Raw genomic sequence first — 22,566 nt, forward strand, 5'->3', positions numbered from 1 at the left:
GTAGTTTATGTTGATACATCTTAGGTTGTATGTAGACAGCTTACTAGGTGTCCAATTCACATCTCACAGAAATGTACATCAGTTCATCCTTGAAAAAGGGGCTTTTGTTCAATCCCGCAATGTTCTGATAAGTGTATATGTGTGTCTGTTTGTTTGTGCACAAGTGATTTCTGAGACACTACTGACTGAGCGCTGATCCCTGATCTCCAATTAAGTGTGCATCTCTTGTGGGGCGTGCAGGAGGGCATGATTGATAGGTGAAAGGTGAGATAGACTCTTTGATTCGCTCTACCTCCCAGACAGAGATACAACTCATCTGTAACTTCTCCAGATGACCTTAGACTCCAAAGAGAAATGCATCATATCTTACAGTCTCTTCTAAACAACCACTCTCACTTGAGCTCACTTTATACATCTGAGCCTAGCCACCAAACTTTCTTTCTTTCTTTCTTTCTTTCTTTCTTTCTTTCTTTCTTTCTTTCTTTCTTTCTTTCTTTCTTTCTTTCTTTCTTTCTTTCTTTCTTTCTTTCTTTCTTTCTTTCAACGCACTTTTCTTGCTGCATCACATTACAGATGAATCATAAGTCCATCAATAGTTGGCTGTCTGAATGTGTACGGTGAGGAATCGATGACTCTGGTCAGCAGTGTGGAATGGACACAGCTCTGGGTGGGTGAGTGAAGGCCATGCGCAGGTGATCCATAAAGCCTAGTTTGACACTTGATCTAACTGGAGTCCAAAGGCCTGTCTGTTCTGTCATCAGTAATGTTGAGAGCGTCTGAGACACTGGGATTTCTGCATTCAAGGCTGCAATTCTACGACTCTTGTTCAGATCAGTCTCTAGCTGTTTGCCTTCACTTTATTTATTTGGAGTGCTCACACAACAGCACATTTTAACCCTTAAACATTTGGTTCTATACTTCTTTTGGTTCTTCTTCTGATTTGTCTTGTAGACAACTTAAGCCTGTGCTGTTTCTGGTGTAGGTTAAGTTTAACGAGTGAAATTTTCTTTTGAGAACTTTAGATTTTGTTGGAATGTTCAACAGTCAAGTACTGACAGTGTTGACATTATAATCAGAAGCATCACTTGGGCTTCAGCCCCCCCTAAAAAATTGTTGATGACCTCAGTCCCCTTTAAAAATCATATGAATACGGCTCCTCCCCGTCTTTTAGTATGCATTATTCAGCATGTTCAATCTGCAGCAGCGCCATCGTCAGCAGCAGAGGACATGGTGTGTTCTTTTATTGATAGATTAACATGACACCTACATCTGTGCAGTCCTTTGTCATAAATGCAGTTTACATAATGTGATGTATGAGAAATACAAGAGAGTTTTGTATGAGAGTTAGACATTAGACTTTTCCTACACTTGCTATACTTCATACACTTCCTTATAATAGTCATTTTATAATATACCCTAATGCAAAACAAGCGAAAAGAACCTTAAAAGTTAATGGAAATGTTACATGAGTGTGCTAGTGAGTGGTCTTCCACCTTCATCTACTGGTTATAGCCGTAATGGCATTTTGTTTGTTTTCCACCAGGTGAGAGAAATTGTCCAACTAAAGCATGGCACATTTTCCATGTTATCTCTATAAATGAAAATGAGAATATTACTGCACAAAACTTTAGTGTTTGAAAAATTAGTGTTGAATACAATATTTCATCTTTTCCACTCATGATGCGTTTGCATCTCTGCATTTAAACTTCTTATCAGAGTTAATGACAGAGATATATATACAAGTAAATTATTAGTTCATCATTAACTAATCAATTGTAAATTACTTATAACTGAATCTACAAAACATACATAAAATAATTAAAGGGGTGATGAATTGAGAAATCAACTTTCCCTTGAGCTTTTGATATATAAAAGGTCCTGATAATATAAGAATATCCTCTAAGTTTTAGAGCTGAAAACTTCCTTGTAAGTCAAAGAAAAGCTTTTATAGACACCAGGCCCAGAAAACGGTTTTGTGCATTGTAAATGACTTGTAACAGAATTTACAAAACATACATAAGATGTTAGCATATAACTTGATAATCATTTATAAATGTTTTGTAAATGCTTAGTTAATCATTAACCACTTATATATGACTTATGACTGAACGTTTTTATGGTGTTACCGAATTAACAGATTAAATATACATTGACAATCTAGACAATAACAATAATATAAGGGTTTTAAATCTTTTTAAAGAATATATGCTGATTAGTTCAAATGATTTTTTTAAAAATATTTTTGTATGCCTACTGTAGTATTCAAACAATATATTATACTATATATAATCATTCTTTCATTGAATTCTCCTATTATTAAACATCCTAGAATTGCTCCTGATTAGAATATTTGAATACTGAATTGAATTGCTTCTATTAAACCATCTTTAACAATATATACACTCTGCAAAGTGATATCACGATGTGTTTATAGTCATGCACTTTCAGTAGAAAACCATTCACTTCAAACATTAATGCCATTATTTTACTTCCACGCATGCACTGGTATTTCCTTCTGGAAATACAACTCTGGAAATGAAAAAAAAAAAGAGAAAAATCTCTGTAGTTCCACTAATGACTTGTCATTTGAGGATAGACAGTTGGCACAGTGACTTACAGACCGCTCTACTTCCTGTTGTAGATAATCCTGGAGGAAATCTTGGTAATTGCGCATATGGTACTACTGTATAACATGTCCACCAGAAAAGCAGCATAGAATGAACATAGAGCGGGAAGTCTATGTGGATATTTATTTTCCTCATTGCATGGCAGTTTTATGCATAATCAGATCCACAGCACCAAAAAAATGTTTGTAAAATTCTAGCCTATTCCAGTTCTGTGCAGATTTAATTGCAAGGCTATTCTTAGGATGGAGCGCACAAAAAAGCTCTGGAGGGTTTAGATATTTGTGAGCTGCTACACGAAATTAGGCAGTAAGCAATTCCCGCACACCCATGTTTTATTGATAGTACAAAGTATCCTCTTCACCAAATGTCATAATAAGTACCAGCTGTAGGAAATCAGACAGAAAACAGCATGCTCGGAGCAGATAGATCTCATTTACAAGAATCCCACTAGCTATAAGCACTAAAACCACCCCAAAAAAACATGCAGTCTCAGTTCATTAAAATTAACAAATAACACTGAGCTTGTGCAGTGCATTCTGAGGATAGAAATATAATAATATTAATTTAAAAAAAATCACATTTAGGGCTGTCAGATTAACATGTTAATTTATGGTTTGGTTGGTGTGGAAATTTCATAGTAAGGAATTATTTTATGTCATATATTATCAGAAGAACCCTGATTTTTCACCGTCAGGAGTTGATTTTTCAATTGTTTGCAATTAATTAATTGGGAATAACTATAAATGTGTAACTCGTACCCATGTACCATTTTATTGTCGCTGGTCCTCTGCGATCAAGAGTGCCCAGAGAGCATTTTGTGAAACAGTCGAGAGAAATGAATTTGGTTCCCATGGGAGGTGCTGGACAGGGTGAGAGAGGCAAGTTTGAAGAATGAGGCCAATGTTGCACCCACCCCACACAGATACAGCCTCCCGAGCCACATCGACCAATGCTTTGATGCCAGCCTATTCTGTGATTTATTCATGCACGCCTGCCTGCTCTTCAAAAGCTTTAATTAAAGCTGGCTACAGCAGTGTCATTCCTCAACAGAGAGAACAGCCCAGCAGGCCTGCTCACTAACACCGTGCACCGCTGAACGGAGAACCGTGTAGTCCCGTCAAACATAGATCGCAAACAGTGATCGGATACTGTTTCAGTGGCCTTGGATCTGTAACTATGTTTCCCATTAATTCCCTTTCAAAAAAAACTTGCTTAATTATCAGCCCCCAGGTGATCCACAACATGATTGAATTGTGTCGTTTGCAAGGCTTTATGGGTGTGGGTGGTCACTGATGAGCATTTTGAGCTCTATTATCATTTCCATGCTATCAGCAACTTCTGACTGGTGAATCTATCGAGTCGCCCAGCTCATGATTACAGGTAGTGTCAGTTAAATGCCTGAAAGTTAGAGGTGCACTATGTACTACTTTTCGCAGTAAAATATCCAAAAACCTCTAGGCCAGTGTTATATATTTTGTTCAGTTGAGTTCTTATAGTATCCTAAATGTTTCCAACAAGTTGTAAATTGTGAGAAAATTGCTACTTTAACCAAGGAGCCGGGACGTCTGAGGGAGTCGCCTGTCAGTTGCGTCACATTTGCGTTACCCTCGGTTTCCTTTATTCTGCAGAAATGCTTTACTCTTAGCAGTGTGAACAAGTGTCACAGCAACCACTGAGGGAACGCACAGAGTAATGTCATAACATAATTTTCAAAATACTTAAATGTATTTTAAATTGATAAACCAAGCTGCGTTACCTCATACTCATGACCGGAAAAGTGGAAATGGTGCCTGTGCCCGGCGACTGTGTCCGGGCATCATAATAAAAGTCCTGCTGCTCGCGAGCCGTGTGTTTGCGTAACAATCCCTCCAGCGGCCTTGCTCAGCTCCCTTAACATTCGGTCCTGCTCTGCCTCATACTACAGTAACGTTAATAACCGCCTCCATGAACATGATTCCAGCCCGAGTCCTATTTTCCACCGGCTGTGAGGTGAAGACCACATGTCCGAGGATGCTGTGCTCAAACTTGCTACGCCTTACTACGCCTTTGTTTTGAATATGCGCCCTCTAGCGGACGGAAAAATTACATAGTGCAGCTTTAAAGTCGCATTGACCGTATCATTTAACAACCTCATGGTAATTCGGACCTGAAATGTTTATATGTTACTGTTGAAAATCAGTTCACTATGGAGAAACTGAATGAGAATCCAACCACTGCCCACGATAGAACCTGTGATGCCATGATTATATGTTACCTTTGCAGTCTCCCTCTATCTGTCTGTATCTGTCTCTCTCAGATCTGAATATCAGCCATCCCATCATCAGTGACAGTTGTTAAGCTGAACTCTCCTTCTGCATGGCTGTTTGGGCACAGATAAAAGCACTAAGTCCCCTCCCCTTCATCATCTCTTATCCTACCCTATAGGTCTCGGAGGGACGAGACATTGTGCGAATCACTGTAATTTATATTCTTTTTAAATTGTCTCGGCTTTTTCCCATCATGATAACACTGCCTGGAACATCTGTTTTGTGCTGGAAGGGACAGGCATCGCTTCTCAGGCAATCAGATATGGAAGAGAGAGGGAGAATGTTTAAACTTACCTGCCAGAGAGGTCAGACACAGCATTCACTGCGTAACATTGCCTTCCCTGCATTTCTTGGTGTGATTTTGAGTGAATGTGGCAGAGGACATGACACACTTTTATAAACAAACTGCACAGTTGAGCATACATGCAAATTGGACTTCCGGTGTGTGTTAATGTGAAAGCGAATGTACGTGTGAAAGTGCTGTTTAAGATGCAGATTCATTGAGAGAAACATCAGGGAGATATACACATGCAGATGTATGCATTTTGATCTCAGGGATTTATTAGGGGTTTATATTTATGCATTCATCACTTTCTGATGGTTCTGTCTGCTTATCTGCACATCATGAATTTCACACATTAAGTTTTGCTTTTCTATACACTACCGTTCAAAAGTACGGGCTCAGTAAAAAAAAATATAAGTCTTATACTCAATAAGGTAGTATTTATTTTGTTTTAAAAATGTAAAAACTCTGTAATATTGTGAAATAACAGCCATGAACAGCCATTATTCAGTAACTTCAGTCACATGATCCTAAATCATTCTGATATGCTGATTTGATGCTCAAGAAACATTTCCTATTATCAATGTTGAAAACTGCTTACATTTTTTTGTGGAAACTGTGATTGACTTTTCCATATATTTTTTCATATATTTTGTTCACTGTCCCTTTTGATCAATTTAATGCACTCTTTAATCCAGTCACAGGCGACGCAAATATCGTTGATCACTTTAAGTGCCAAATTGCTATGACATGAGATTGGGTCAGAGTATCTCTGAAATGGCAAGGCTTGTGGGTTGCTCCCAGTAGTGGCTCATCGATGCACAAGAACAAAGAAGGTTATCCTGTCTGGTCCAAGTTAACAGGAGGTCTACTGTGGCACAAGACAGAACATTTTAATGATGGTTATGGGAGGAATGTGTCACAACACACACAGTGTGTCACACTCTGCTACGTATGGGGCTGCAGACCAATCAGAGTGCCTATGGTGACCCCTGTCCACTGTCGAAATTGCCTACAATGGGCACACAAGCGCCAGAACTGGACCTTGGAGCAGTGGACGTAGGTCAATAACTGGACAATAAGTCCCGTTTTCTTATCACATGGACGGCCATGTAGATTTGCTTCTAAGGAATGGCACCAGGATGCACTGTGGGACTAGGACGACAACAGTCCGGTGCTCTGGGCAATATTCTACTGGGAAGCCCTGGCCGGCCATTCATTCAGACATAAATTGACAACTGCCACCTACCTAAACATTGACACGTGCCACCACCCCTTCATGACAGGGGTGTTTCCTGGAGGAAGTGGACTCTTTCAACAGGATAATGCACCCTGCCACACTGTGCACACATTGTACAGGAGTCATTTGAGGAACATGATGAAGAGTTCAGATCTGGTGTTGCAAGGTGTTCAAGGCGTTGCTCTGGTCCCCAAATCCCCCCGATCTGAATCCAGTTGAGCATCTGTGAGATTAGACCAACAAGTTTGATCCATGGTGACTCCACCTCGCAAACTACAGGACTTACCACAGAACTACAGGTTCCGTGTTTTTTTTCTAGGCTTGGTTGTGTTTATGGTGCGCAGTATAACATGTCTTAAAGCTACACTGTGTGATATTCTCCCCCATCTAGCGGTGAAAAGGTATATGACCATCCAGCGAATAATAGTTTTTTTTTCCCTCTCAATTCCGATTTTGTTTTAACTCCTACGGTGGCCGATTTAGTCCAAGATTAGCACAGCAATCCCCCTCTTCACATTCCACATGGTGCCATCGAGTGTTAAAACACGAAAGGCGAAACTTGAATTTACGGGTATGTCCCTCTTTGGCTAATGAACTTTCACGATGGAGGGGCAACATGGCGACCAGCATTCGAACCCCTCACCCGTATGTATTTTCAATGGCATATTATAAAATTACGAGAATACTTTATTACTTGAAAGAAGTAAATATACATTAATGAGAACATATATTTTTGAAATAACTAAGTGTTTTTAGCTAAGAATAAACTAAAAAAGTTACACAGTGTAGCTTTAATATAAAAAAATATTAAAAATGAAAAAGATCATGAAAATCATGAAAATAGCACAATTTGGCTGCGCCATCACAAATAAAACACAAACAATTGCCCAATATGCTTACAAAATCTTTTAATAATATTTGAATAAAGTTTGTTGATGATCAAAAATTATTTGTATTAACTCACTCATTTTTAATTTCAATGAACTAAAAAATTTAAGGCAACCAGGTAACTTATTTTTTAAATATTTTTTTACAGTGTGTTTATAGAAGAACTGACCCAAACCCAGGTCCCAGACCTCTAGCATCAGCACATGGCATTGCAAAGGAAGTGGAATTGTATCTTGTAGAAAGTCCATGCCAGACTGTGTATGTGTAGAAGGTTGTGAGGCATCATTCTTCCTGAGGCTGTCATTATGACTTGGGGGTATGTTATGCTGAATGCTGATTCAGTAGAGATTGACAGGCAGCTGTGTGTATAATATGCATCTGGTGTGTGTGTGTGTGTGTGTGTGTGTGTGTGTGTGTGTGTGTGTGTGTGTGTGTGTGTGTGTGTGTGTGTGTGTGTGTGTGTGTGTGTGTGTGTGTGTGTGTGTGTGTTTTCTCATATTCAGGTTTTGTGTGTGAGTAAGCACCTGTGAATATCTGGGCATGCATCAGTATGTAATTTAAATCTGATCTTATGGTGCACATTATGTGTTAGCATGAGTGACTCTGTGTGTTTGTGTATCGGTGTCCATGTTTGTTTAAATGTCAGTTGGTGGTAGCTGGCCGTTAGAAGTGGTGTCTGAAAGCCTGATGGGTAATTGATGACAGCACATGCTCACTCCCTCCTGTGGAACTTGGCTTCAGCATGCTTGCCTCCCTGATCTTCAAAAGCTTACTCGCTTTCTCTCTTACTCACACACACACACACACACACACACACACATACACACACACACACACACACACACACACACACACACACACGTACACATATACTCACAGGTTGAGAGCAAAGAAAAACAACAAGTGTTGCATTAATCAAACGGCCTCTTCTTTCCAAGGGAATTGTAGCACTTTAGAGAATCTGCCTGGTCTGCTCCTTTAGTAGCACTAGATCACCCAGCCAAACATTTCACCGTCTCTAATGCGTTTTGATGACTTTTCTTCAGCAGGAGTTACAGCAATTCTGCAGTAAAAATTAATAAGTTTTTACGTATTGCCCGGAAAAGGGGAGGTCTTTGTACAGTATAGTAAAGACATTTCCTACATCTTGTTAATGGAATTTTTTCAGAGTAGCACTGTCTATGAATGTGTTACATTTTATATTTGTAAAAGTGAAAGCGTTTTCGTATATGGTTACATTGTTGTCACACTGTACTTCTTACCCCACATTAATGTAAATGGATTTTTTATTTGATTACCTTTTCGCACATTATTTCGAGCATAAGTGGTGAAAATGTGTTGTTTTAGTACAGAATTTTATTTTTAATTAATTTAATAATTAATCTAAAAAATATTTTTTATTGACACTTTTATTGGTATTTTAGTGGAGAAAGGACAGGAAATGATGAAAAGAAGATGAATGACTGGGATCAGGAAATGGAATTGCTAGAGTAGCTGACATGAAGAGGGGCATTTCTTAAAGGCACAGCAGTCAAATGCCAACATTTAATGTTAAGGATAAAGAAAAAATGTATATACGTGTATAAACGCTATAATATAAAATTACAAGAAAGCGGGCTCTTATACTCACCAAGGCTGCAATTTTTTATCTAAAATACAGTAAAACTAATATTGTGAAATATAATAATCTAATTCTTTAAAATACAATTTGCTCCTCTGATGCCAATTATTTGATCAAAAATCAAATTATGCAATTTGATTTTCCCGTGCAGCTCAGACTGTAAACATGTACATTTATTTATCCTGCTTCTGTTACACTTTTGTGTGAACCAATCACAGACTTGCTTATCCTGGCACGCTATTGGCGGTTTTAACATGATGATGGATAGAGAAGCAGTGGATTGATGCCCATTGACCACGCCTCTTGTGGTCTGATTGGTTGAAGGACTATCCAATTGCTTACAGAGTCATTTGAATAATGCCCATTGATCACGCCTCTTGTGTGGTAGAAAATACAGAGCAGACTCCTCAGACCAATGTTAAATCTTAAAAGACTGAGCTTGGTCTGGTGATAGTAAGACAATTAAATATGTGAATGCTATGATAAATAAAAGTTATTTTGAGATTCTAGATGAGCCCATGTACAGATTGAAGGCCAAAGCTGATTGTTCTCTCAGCTAACCTGTTGAAGCTAAATCACAGTAAGTTGTTTTGAATAAAGGCCTGCTACCTTTTAGTATTAATCTGTCACGTTTAGGCCTTTGAGACACATGGCCTGCTGTCATGGTGCCTTGATAACAGAGTATTTGGCATTTCTCTGCAACATATAAATATGTATAATTCTGATAAGTATAATTGAAAAGCTTATGTACACAGAAGGTGAGACAGAAAAATCACAGGCCAGACCCGCAGTCTGTCTCACACTCCGGAAAGTGGCCGTGCACTCCTTCAACTCCCTCAAATTGAAAAGTGGTGCATTAGGAAGGTCTTTGAGTGGATAAAAGCAACATCGGGTAACTTGTTCTCTCCGCTAATAAGTAAGGTATGGAGACCCTTGACCTACAAGCCTCACCCCAATTCCACAAGCTTTTTGATTGAAATGGGAGAATCTTTACTCATCCTCATGTAAGACAAGGATCTATTATAAGAGAGTATTGTTTGTTGTTTAATGTTTCGCTCTGTAGGTTCATTTATGTTGTCTGTGGTCTCAGCAAACACTTTGGTTGAAGTCTCCTGGATTTCTTTGGGAAGTTTGAGTAAAGAAAAGATGTGATTTTCATTTAAAAACTGACATTTGTGTCATGCCCAGGCTTGTCGCAAGTTACTATACTTGGATGTACTCCAGATTTTTTCTACTTTTTACCCCTAAAACCATTTAAAACATGTAATAAGGATTTCCCACTCCAACCTTTCTGATTTGAACAGTTGTTTTTATTATTTGAACAGTTTTTTACATAACTAAATTTAACTATACATCAGCATTCCCAGACTGCCCGGAAGTACTACATTTTGTAATATCACTTTGTTGATGTATGTTCCTCACACACCCATATCATTTGTAGGTGCATAAAAGTCCAATATAAACCAAAAAAAGTATAAATCTAACAACCTAACTTGCATCATTACATTTTATTAGCAACATTTTGCTTAAATCTGCCTTCCTCAGGCCTACAAAACAAGCAAAATAATCAGCAAATAATTAAAACAAAACAAAATGAACTACACCCAAATGAACAATAACACCAATTCAGATTCTACAGGATTAACAAAACATAAATGGATCTAAATAAATAAAAAATACAAAAACACCATAACATTTTTAAAAAGTAGCTTAAGGATTTATACACAAATGGTGTGCATGATTTATACTTTTTTTGTGTTTATATTGTAAAATTTGTTTTCTCAAAAAATATGGGGTTTTTTTAGAACCGGATGATAAAGTTACAGCAGGGGTTATCGGTGTTCTCGCTAACCAGCCATGTGCACGCAGATGAAAAAAATGTTTTAAAAAAAACACAAGCAGAATGAAGAACACTACCTGTGGACAGACCCCTAACGTGTAATTAAGTAGTCAGAATATAGCCTTGCTATATGATAATGTGTGGGAGTGTTTGTGTCTTTGGAGTAAAATCTGATTAGGTTATTGTAACTCAACGTGCAAACTCTTTCCTCCAGTGTCTTCCATTCCACTTCCTATCCTTGTATCTCAGGCTCAATCCCACAGCAGGCATCACAGCGAGCAGATTAATGACTTAAACAGCGTCGACATGGTCCCAAGCTCACTGAGAAACTGAGAGAGAGAGAGAATGAATGTGGTGCAGCAGGAAGTCTTTCAGAATGACATTCACACAGAAGCGAGTTGAATGAAAGCAGCATCAGGAAGAAGATGACATGATAGAATAGGAAACAAAGAGAGAGCGATAGGAGATGGGATTAAAAGCAGAATTAATTAGCGTTAAGGTCAGAACATGACAAATTGTGGTTTTAGAAAAGGGGGAATGAAAGTGAGATGGGCAAACAGACGTAGCAACTACCTATGGCACTTGACAAATCGGTTGAGGGAGAGCGAGAGAGGATTGTGCATGACAGATTTTGACTGGCATCTCTAATTAAAAGGTGCTGTCAGGGGCCACAGTGCAGGGAGAGAGGGGCCCCATCAGCCCCTGAGACTCGTCCCCGGAAATGATTGATGAGCAATTGCAAGATAAACAAGACGCCCCATGAGCTGAGCTGCAAACTGATGTATGCAGTATTATAAATAAATCTGCGGCAGAAAGAAATGATAAAATAAACAAGACAATGCAGGCAGACAATGATTTGCCGTTTCCAGAGAGGCAGGGCTGTTTGGGTGGGGAGTTTGAGAGTATGTGCGTGCATGCGTGCGTGTGTCTGTGTGTGTGTGAGAGAGAGAGAGAGAGAGAGAGAGAGAGAGAGAGAGAGAGAGAGAGAGAGAGAGAGAGAGAGAGAGAGAGAGAGAGAGAGAGAGAGAGAGAGAGAGAGAATATAATGTTTGCTGCCATGCTGGGGTAAAGTGATGGCTGGCTAACAGACGCTAACAGCAGCTGGTTTCATGGCTGAGACTTTGCTGAAGCGCCTGAACTCCCACACTCCCAACTCGCATGCAACAAAACTGCAGCCTCCTGGGACCTAGCCAGACTCTGCCAGCCATAGATGCACCTTAATGTGTGCGCCTGTAGCTTTTTACTGAGCGTGCATGCCCTCGCAGATGCCGTATGTGTGTGCGAACACGCGGCAGAGTACAAATGTGTGTTCTTGCGATGCCTCCTCGCTCTGCAGTTATTAGTTGTTGGGAAACATGTGTACGGTCATAAAGAGAAGCGAGCTGGGAGCTCTTCAGATACATTCACGGTATCATTATCAACCAAAGGGCAGTGGGATGGTAAAGTGAGAATGAATTATGAATGGAAAGTTGAGGATGTTCTCGCACATGTTTTCCCCACTGGATGTGCTTCACTGCTCATTTGCATCAGCAAGCTGGTCATAGGTCTATATGAAATAAATGGCTTTCTCTCTCACTCAACAAAAGCCTCAAGTTTTAGTATGTTTAAAGCTGATATGAATAGCAAATTGACCCTATTTGAACACATTTTAGAAAGGCTACATAGTCAACAACAGGGGAATAAAAAATGCTGAATGGCTGTTTGGCTATTGGTTTACATAACCAGCACCTTCTTAATACACTTCCCTGGTCCCCATGTGAACATCTCAGTGGTATATGTTATATTTATGTAAAAAAAAAAAAAAGATCTTTTATCAAAATGCAATAATGAGTTTCCAGTTTTGACCGGCAAAGTCTGGGCAGGTTACAAGCCCGGCAGGTTATCTCTGTAACATGTATTTAATAATTGTGCACAATAAGACCAGGAACATGTATTAAGAAAGTACTGGTTAAAGTTAACAAACAGCATATCGCTATTTAGCATTTGTGTGTCCGTTTTAAGTTACCTTTTTTGTGTTAACGATTATGAAATTGGTAGCAAAATGCTGTGTAAGGGCCAGATTTACAAAACAGGGCAAATTAGCATGAGAGGGCAATTCCCAAACCGATGGGAGTGGAAATCTACTGACAGTGCTCAAATTAAAGAACACAGATGCAGCCGGATCATTTCCATAATGACTAACGCAATCTTCCAGTTAGCGTCTGGTTTAAGACTTACATTTTTGGGGGTGGTAAATTGACAAGTGTAAACCTTAGTAAATCACATTGCGTGATTAATTTAAATACTTTCCTCCCATAAATTTTGCGTCTGAAAGGGAAACTCCTACAAATGCCTATGCAATAAGTTCAGCTGCAAAAATACTTTCACTGCGTGTCTTTAGTAAATCCTGACAGTAGTTTTTTGTTTGTTTTTGACGCCAAAAGAGGGTTTTGCACTGACACAAGCTGTTAGTAAATCTGGCCCTAAAAGTGCTCTGGGTTCATAAAGGTCAACTTCAGTTTTCACTTCCTGTTCAGATAGCCTCATTCCCAAGTTTCAATAGTTCACCACAAATAGCAATATATTTGCATTCAGTGGAGATTATTAAATATGGGTTTATAAATAGAATAAAACTTTTAATTAAAAAATTGTTTAGGATAGTTGTAAATGCATTACAATAATAAAGATTATACTCCTGAAATTATAATTATTCTATACATACACACTCTTAGAAGAAAAGGTTCTATCGGCGCTACGCATTTGGAACCCTTAAAAGGTTCTATATAGAATATAAGTGTCAAAAGGGTCCTTTGTTGTCATTAAAGAATCTGGTTCTATAATGACAAGAAAGAACCCCTTTGGCACTTAAAAAGGGTCCTATATAGAACACTGCAAAAAATGCACTTATTTAGTATTTTTGTCTTGTTTCTAGTCTAAATATCAAAAAATTCTTACATTAAGAAACAATAGACAAGTAAAAAGTATTGTCTTGTTTTGGGGGAAAAATAACCCTAACCCTAACCCTAACCCTAACCCTAACCCAAACCCTAACCCTAACCCTAACCCTAACCCTAACCTAACCCTAACCCTAACCCTAACCCTAACCCTAACCCTAACCCTAACCCTAACCCTAACCTTTAAAGGTTTTATATAGAACCTATTCTTCTAAGAAACGGTTGGGGTCAGTACAAGGGATTTAACATTTCAAAAAGTAATGTAACAGTAATATTGAAAAATATTATTCCAATTTAAAATAACTGTTTGGTTGATTTTTCAGCAACTCCTACTCTAGTCTCAGTGTCACATTATCCTTTATAAATCATTCTAATATGCTGAATGCAGAAAATGCTCTTCTTATTATCAGTGTTAAACAAAGTGTGCTGATTTAATATTTTTGTAAAAACGTATCCAGATTCTTTGATGAAAGATCAAAAGAACAGTAATTTCAAATAGGAATCTTACATTATAAATGTTTTATTTTTCTAAAATGTTCTTTACTTACATAATAAGTATTCATTCAAAAATCTTACTGACTCCAAACTTTTGAACTGTAGCAACGCATTATGTATATTATAAAAAGCATTACAAATGCTAAACATATTGCAGAATTTAGAAGGAATATGTACATTTATGAAACAGAACTCTTAGAAAGTAACATTACAGAGGTAATATGTGTTTCAAATACCGATGGTAGTTTACAGGTTTCTTATTTGAACTCTGCATGGCCACGAACTCCTGTATACAAGTGTGTGAGGCGTTAGTCACTGGTGCCCTGCTGCTTCTCTCTCTGACTTTGAATCAGCCTTCTTTGTACTTCTGCCGAAAACATTCCTCAGCACTAAAAGTTCTCTTCCTCTTCCTCTTCCACCCTACCCCACCAAATCCTATCTCTTTCTTTCTTTCTTTCTTTCTTTCTTTCTTTCTTTCTTTCTTTCTTTCTTTCTTTCTTTCTTTCTTTCTTTCTTTCTTTCTTTCTTTCTTTCTTTCTTTCTTTCTTCCTTCCTTCCTTCCTTCCTTCCATCCACCACTTCTCTTTCCTTTCCCCTCATTTCTGCATCTAGGCCACAGAATGGGTCGATGATCCTCTACAATAGGAAGAAGGTGAAGTACAGAAAGGATGGCTACTGCTGGAAAAAAAGGAAAGATGGGAAGACCACGCGGGAGGATCACATGAAGCTCAAAGTACAGGGAGTGGAGGTGAGGCCGTTCGTCCGCACCGTAACACATCGACTCGCTTTGAAATCGCTCAGGTGCAAGTAATGGGCGCACTTAAGAAAAGAATCCCTCTCGCTTGGACACGAGCGCCGTGGTTTTGTAGCTGTTGCACACGCACAGTGAGTCCCCAAGTCAGCTCCTACTTTTCTAGTCCACATGTGAGGATGAAAAAATACACCTCAGAAGCCCGAGTTTAGTTTTCCCTTGATAGCAAACAAAATGGAAGCAATTGTTTGTACCTTATTAAGCTCAGGATGTTTGCTCTGCTCCAGAGTGCCGGCATTAATCTTCCCCCATGCTGGGAGCCACTGCCATCACAGGTAGACTGCAGGGCCCTTTTCTGCTTTTCCGTGCCCTGGCACGGCCCCGCTGTGTGTGTATGAGAAAGAGAGCACTCTTTGATTTATATCCACTCATGCACACATATACACATGCACCAAACAGCGTGGGTGCTGGATCCAGAGTTTTACTCTTTTGTTTTTGGGGGTTTGAACTGAATATCTATCATTTTCTATGGTGTCCCCTGGATAGTTGAGTATGCTAAGGTCATGTGATGTTGTTTTGCATATCCAAGCCCAAGCTCATATTATACAGCCATATAGACGACAAAGCACACACACAGAATATTTGATACACTTGCCAAGATGTGCATTATTCTCTGCTTGCTCTCTCTTCATGGAGCTCTCATTAGACAGTGAACAGACCTCACTTAACAACCAAATCGGTGCCAATCATTTTTTGGCAGTGTGTTTTCTCAGAGCAGATGTTTCAGAGGAAGTTTTGAGTTTCTACCCATTATCCGTTAAATTCAACAGCTTTACCTCTTAAAGGTACAGTCCCCAAAAATAACTTTCACTCTCATGTTGTCCAAACCAATAGGATTTAGCATCAAATGAGGTGTTTAACAGAATGTTTCCGCTTTTCTTTTCAAGACAATGATGGAAACTTTTAACTTTCAAACTCAAAAAATGGCCATCATAAAAGTGGTCTATACAACTCATGCTCTATATTCCATGGCTTGTGGAGTCATATGATAGAAAAAGGCCAAAAAATGTAAGTTATAAAAAAGGAAAAGACTGTATAAATGACTTTTAAAAGTATAGATTATTGTGTTTTAAAATGTTCTACTTCAAAATGTTTAATTCAATGTGTCCGCTGTCATTATTTGTCACATTCATTTTTTATAGTAAAGTAGAAAGTGGACATATTCCTCACACAAAGGTATTTAATGACTGTGAAAGACTTTAAATCTAGCACACCAATAAAACTGACTATTTTTGTTGTTCTTTTCGTGGCCACATAAAGTGCCACTGGCCGTTGTTTGTGGATTGATTGATTTGGCAAATCATCTCCTTTTGTGTTTAAAGGGGGGGTGAAAAGCTGTTTCATGCATACTGAGCTTTTTACACTGTTAAAGACTTGGATTCCCATCCTAAACATAGACAAAGTTTCAAAAACTAATGTTGGACGTTTGATGGAGTATTTCTGTGTTAAAAATACTCCTTCCGGTTTCTCACAAGTTTCGGAGAGTTTTTTTCAAGTATGGTTCGGCTTGACGTTAATAGAGCGGAAGGTCCTTGTATGGGCCATACGGGCTCTTCTCTTCTGTGCTGTTGGCTATCGTCACGTGATTAAACAGTAAACGACACGATCGCGTGCTTCATCATTCAAATGCGCTAAGGTTACTCCATTGTTGTTCTATGTATAACGTTACACTAGTCTGACGTGCAAAACCGTTTTGCTTGCTACTGCTAAGGTTTAGTCGCATACAATAGTCCATAAACCGAATCATGTCCTCATAAACTGCGAGTAAGCACACAAAAATGTTGTTAGGCCACTAAATACAGTACATACCACAGAGACGGACGTCCTGCTGTTGCCGTTTCTCCTGTTCAATTTATTTCAGCCTCCAAATGATTCTGGATCATCTATTAGCTGAGCTCGATAGCCATGAGTTTCTCCATGCTTGAGGACGTCACCGCTCGTCATTCTTTAGCTCCACCCACACGATACGCCTCCAGGCGCTTGGTTTTTTCCGGAAAGACTCGGTACAGCCCATATTTCTTTTATAAATATAATAAAACTAAAGACTTTTCGGAGATATGAAGGATGCAATACTACTCTATAGGTACTCAAGATTGACATGAGATTGACTGAAACTGAGTGTTTCACCCCCCCTTTAACAGAAGAAAGTCAGTCAGTCAGTAAATGATGACAGAATTTTCATTTTTGAGTGAACTGTTCCTTAAAGGACATTCGGGGTGGTAAAAGTTTCTTAACGCATCATCCAGCAAAGTCTTGTGAAGTTCAGATATATGTGAGAAATGCTGCAAGGATCTTCATAAGCCCCTGTCATGTCTGAGGTATCCTCTGACCCTCACACACACTGACTATTGCTAAAAGATCTTGTTTGAGTTGAGGTAACTCAGAGTTGAACTCACCCACTGAGCTGTAGAAACACTCAAACAAACCTCTTTCTCTCTCCCTTTCTCCCTGTCTCCTCTTCCTTTATATCTCTCAGCAACGCCTGCTGTCATCTGGCAGGCTTATCCTCTAACATGCCTCCATATGTTTTTCCTGTGTAAATGGCTGTAGCTTACAGTGGGCTAATTTCAGAAGGATAGCAAGAAGGCTTTGAGTACTAAGGTGGACTCAGCAGAAAATTGCATGTCTGTCACGCTGAGAAAAAAAGACTGCACAGTGCAAACATTTCCTAGCTCACAGCAGGCTTAATGGCATACGACAGAAAGAGATGTTTAGAAGAATGTCCATGTTGTTCTTTTTCCTGCAGTAAAATGTAACCACAGCTTTCTCTGGTCGCCGTTCACTTTAAATTAATGGATAAAAGGCAGCTGGAAATCCTGATAAACATTTCCTTTGGTGTTTCACACAAGAATTCAATTATTATTGTTATTTGCATATAATGTATAGAATAACAACATTTCAGGGTCAGTATGATTTTTTATTTTATTATTAATGCTATTATTCAGCAAGGATGCATTAAATTGATCCTTCAGATGAGACGTTAAACCGAGGTCCTGACAGAGAGATTTCTTTAAAAACACACAATCAATTTGCAACTTGTTTGAAGGACAACATTGGGCAGCAGATTTTTTTTCTCTGGAAAATACAAAACATTTACATTTTTATCCAATTAACTGAAGAATTGATCAACATATTAATCGGTTATCAAAAATATTGTTAGTTACAGCCCTATTTTTGAGTGGACTGTACCTTTAAGTAATCCCCTCTGTGTCTTTGAAGAGACTACAGTCAAATGACTGAATCTCCATAGGTGAAGCATAATGAGACCTCTGATCAGATGACTCCAGCAGCGAGTGGACTCCGACGGTTCTGTGTTTTTCTCCTCCCGCTATGAGCAACAGTATAATAGGGGAGCGGCCCCTAAGTACGTCCTCCCAGCACACCATAGACTGGTGCGATCAATCAGAGCTGTGCTCTTCAGGATAATAACCTTGCCCTATCAGTCTGCCTCAGACCTGTTTACTGCAAACGCAAATAAATGACGTGACCTTCACCTTCAGAGCCGTTTCACTGAGGGCTTTTTCTCAAGGAGGGGTGTGTGATAGGTGTCATATTGTGTGGTCTGTGCGTGTTTAAAACAAGGGATGCTAGAACTCTCTGTCTCCTGGTTACAGTACATGAATATTACTTCAAGTGGCGATTGTGGTGGCTACCCACCTCCTTTGCTCTCTCTCTCTCTCTCTCTCTCTCTCTCTCTCTCTCTCTCTCTCTCTCTCTCTCTCTCTCTCTCTCTCTCTCTCTCTTCATAGAACAGATGAACCTTGAGTCCACAGTAAAACTCCTTGTTCCCTAAAATTGGAGCAAGATGTGTGTTACAGCATTAGTACTTAACCGGGCGTGAAATAGTAGCCTGGCTTCCTGACGTCTCCCCATCACTTAAGGTGAGAGTGTAGACGGTGAGATAGATGAGCATCCCCTCTTCCTCCTCTTACTCATTCCCACAATGCAACAGGGCCACCTGAAAAAGGCATGTCCATTACTGGCTATCTAGTTTCTTTCCTGGATGTAGCTGACGTCTCCCACTTCTGACCCTCAGCTGCAAAGGCCTAATCAGGAAGTCAACCATCCATGATCTTAGCTCATAGCAGACTCATCTATATTCCTAATAATTCTTGGCTATTTAACAGCTTTCAAGGATAGCTGTTTTGTCTTTCTATTACATGTTTTTTAGCAAGGGACAAATCTGATGAATAATGTTGCAGGAAAAGTGCTGAAAAGCAGAAAAGTTAAATGTGACATACAGTGCATTCGGAAAGTATTCAAGCACTTCACGTTGTCCACATTATGTTATGATACAGCCTTATTCAAAAATCTATTAAATTCACTTTTTTCCCTCAATTCTACAAACAACACCATATAATGACAATGTGAATAAGTTGTACATAAGTATAAACTGCCTTTTCTATGAGACTCAAAATTATGCTCAGGTGCATGCTTTCACTGATCATCCTTGAGATGTTCCTACAACTTGATTGGAGTCCACCTGTGGTAAATTCAGTTGCTTGGACATGATTTGGAAAGGCACACACCTGTCTATATAAGGTCCCACAGTTAACAGTGGCCAATATAATCTGTCAATGGAAGAAGTTTGGAACCACCACAGCTCTTCCTAAAGCTGGTCACCCGGCCAAACTGAGCATTCCGGGGAAAAGGGCTTTAGTCAGGGACGTGACAAAGAGCCCAATGGTCACTCTGACAGAGCTCCAGCGTTTCTCTGTGGAGAGAGGGAACTTTCCAGAAGAACTATCTCTGCAGCACTCCACCAATCTACCATACACCAACCTTGTATGGTAGCATAGCCAGGCGGCACATGACAGCCCATCTGGAGTTGCCAAATGGCATTTGAAGGACTCTTAGGCCATGAGAAACAAAATTATTTGGTCTGATGAAACAAAGATTGGATTCTTCGGCCTGAATGGCAAGCATTATGTTTGGAGGAAACCAGACACCACTTATTACCTGGACAATACCTTCTCTATAGTGAAGCATGGTGGTGGCAGCATCATGCTGTGGGGATGTTTTTCAGCAGCAGGAACTGGGGGACTAGTCAAGATAGAGGGAAAGATGAATGCAGCAATATACAGATACATCTTTGATGAAAACCTGCTTCAGAGCACTCTGGACCTCAGACTGGGGGGAAAGGTTCATCTTCCAACTGGAAAACAACCTTAAGCACACAGCCAAGATTACAAAGGAGTGGCTACTCTGTGAATGTCCTTGAGTGGTCCAGCCAGTACCTATACTTGAACCCGATTGAACATCGCTGAAGAGATCTGAACATGTCTGTGCAGAGACGCTCCCAATTCAACCTGCTGGAGCTTGAGTGGTCCTACAAAGAAGAATAGAAGAAACTGCCCAAAAATATGTGTGGCAGGCTTGTAGACTCATAATCAAAAAGACATGAGGCTGTAATTGGTGGCAAAGGTGCTTTATCAAAGTATTGAGCAAAGGCTGTGATTTTGTACATATGATTTACATATATATATATATATATATATATATATATATATATATATATATATATATATATATATATATATATATATATATATATATATACATTTGCAAATATTTCTAACTTCTTTCACATTGTCATTATAGGGTATTGTTTGGGCTATTGAGGTAAAATTTGAGAAGAGTGAAACACTGAATACTTTCTGGATGCACTGTATGCAGGTAGATGATCTTAACTCTTTGTGTCTCTACTGTATTGGCTGACTTGAGGGATCATCATAATTCAGATCAGTTCGGTTTCTGTGCACTTTGTAATGCACATAGTTCCAAAGCATCTTTACAGAAATTGAGAAATAATCAGGAAAAGAAAATAATGCCTTACTAAGTGGCCGTGGCAAGGTAAATATTTTATTTTATTTTATTTTATTTTATTTTATTATGTATTTTGTTTAGTTTTGGACATCTGGGGCTTAAGCCAAAACATAAGAAAACTTGTAAAGGCCTAAGGGGGTTATCTTAGCTTGACATTCGTTAATTATACATTTTTCAATTACAAGAAAAAAAATGTAGGCTCTTGATCAACCAAGAATCAATCTATTTCTACTTCTTTCCCTCTGTGTGTGACCAGTTATTATTTCCTGGACCTTGTATTGTACTTATTACTTTACTTTTTTTAAGCAATTAAATAATTTCAGGGTAAACTTTAGTCAGTTTTTTTTACTTCAGTGGTTATGTTGATTCTCTTAAAAATACTATATGATATCAAAAAATTGTGGATGCTGTGCAGGATCTGTAAGTTTTCATAAGGGCAAGTACAAAGTAAAATTAAAGCTTTAAAGCTGGACCTCCATGAATTATGGACTAAGCTTTCAGTTTTTGTCCTGTGTAAAATCAGTTCTTTTCTCATGTTCTATGGCCTTGTTTGCCCTGAGAAAATCTCAGTGTTTACTGCACTTCACTAACTAAGGGCCTGATGAAGGGAAGACTATATCTGTTAAAGAATTCTGCCTCCGTATATAAGCATATTTTACCTTATCCCTAAATGAATTAGGTGTTAATTAACTTAAAATATATTTACTAGGTAGAAAAATAGAAAAAAAGAGCCGCATTGCACTGGATACATTGTATTTTAATTATAGTCACACATTGATTATTTGCATTATTGATTGATATTGATTAGGAATGCAAACAAAAAGAAAAAAAGAGTCTTGGACTTGAAGGACTTGCTTTTGTTTCTGATTGGTCTTCTGCCACTGTCCATGCCTTAAATTTTCAAGACACATTCAGCTAGTCACTACCAGTAGGGCTTTATAATGGAGAATACTGAGGGGGATGAAGCTTTCCTGTAGCTCAACTAGTAGAGTGTGGTGCTAGCAACGCCAAGGTCATGGGTTTGATTCCCAGGGAAAGCAAGTAATTAAAATAATGTAAAAATGTGTGCCTTGAATGCAATGTAAGTCGCTTTGGATAAAAGCGTCTGCTAAATGCATAAATGTAAATGTAAATGAATTTAATTGATGCGCTACATGGTTCAGTTAGTTCATTTTTCAGTATAAAACACTAAAACAGCCAGTCATATTTTAGTTGTTACTGGGCAGATTGGTATTAATTTTTAGAGGTTTTTATTTTTTATTTAATCTAAATAAGGATGAAGTGACTCTCAGAGCAGCTCTGGGGATGAAGTTCATGCATTCATGTCCTCATTTAGTGAGATGGCAGAGGCTGAAAAACAGTAAAAATCACATGCTTCAGTGTGTGTGGAAAATGAAACCTTGCATCTGCGCCATTCATTCACACAGAGATATTAATATCTTGCACATGCAAAATTTGTATTTAAAGTCTTTTTGCAGTTCAATATTCATTGATATAATTATATATAACACAATATGATTTTAAGTGTACCGACCTGATTTTAATTTATTCACCAAAAATGTGACAAATTCTGTGGAATTCCACGTTATACAAAAAATTCAGTTTTTATGACAGTTTTTATGAGTCTGCGATTACACCCAGGATTTCTGCATCCCTATAGCCCTAGAAAAAGAAAAAAACTAGGAAGACATTTAAC

At 38.6% G+C, this 22,566-nt stretch overlaps 1 protein-coding gene across 13 annotated transcripts in view; it reads left to right on the plus strand.

Annotated features, from left to right (window-relative positions):
* Positions 1 to 22,566, plus strand: part of camta1a (calmodulin binding transcription activator 1a) — a 437,191-nt gene that overhangs the window by 229,536 nt on the left and 185,089 nt on the right. For all 13 annotated transcript variants that reach the window (XM_067445898.1, XM_067445899.1, XM_067445903.1 and 10 more), the window contains one exon: positions 14,846 to 14,981. In XM_067445898.1, coding sequence (XP_067301999.1) covers positions 14,846 to 14,981 — 136 coding nt within the window. The remainder of the gene's footprint in view (positions 1 to 14,845; positions 14,982 to 22,566) is intronic.

The sequence above is a fragment of the Pseudorasbora parva genome, chromosome 6, assembly GCF_024679245.1.
Source record: "Pseudorasbora parva isolate DD20220531a chromosome 6, ASM2467924v1, whole genome shotgun sequence".
In the NCBI taxonomy this organism is placed as follows: domain Eukaryota; kingdom Metazoa; phylum Chordata; class Actinopteri; order Cypriniformes; family Gobionidae; genus Pseudorasbora; species Pseudorasbora parva.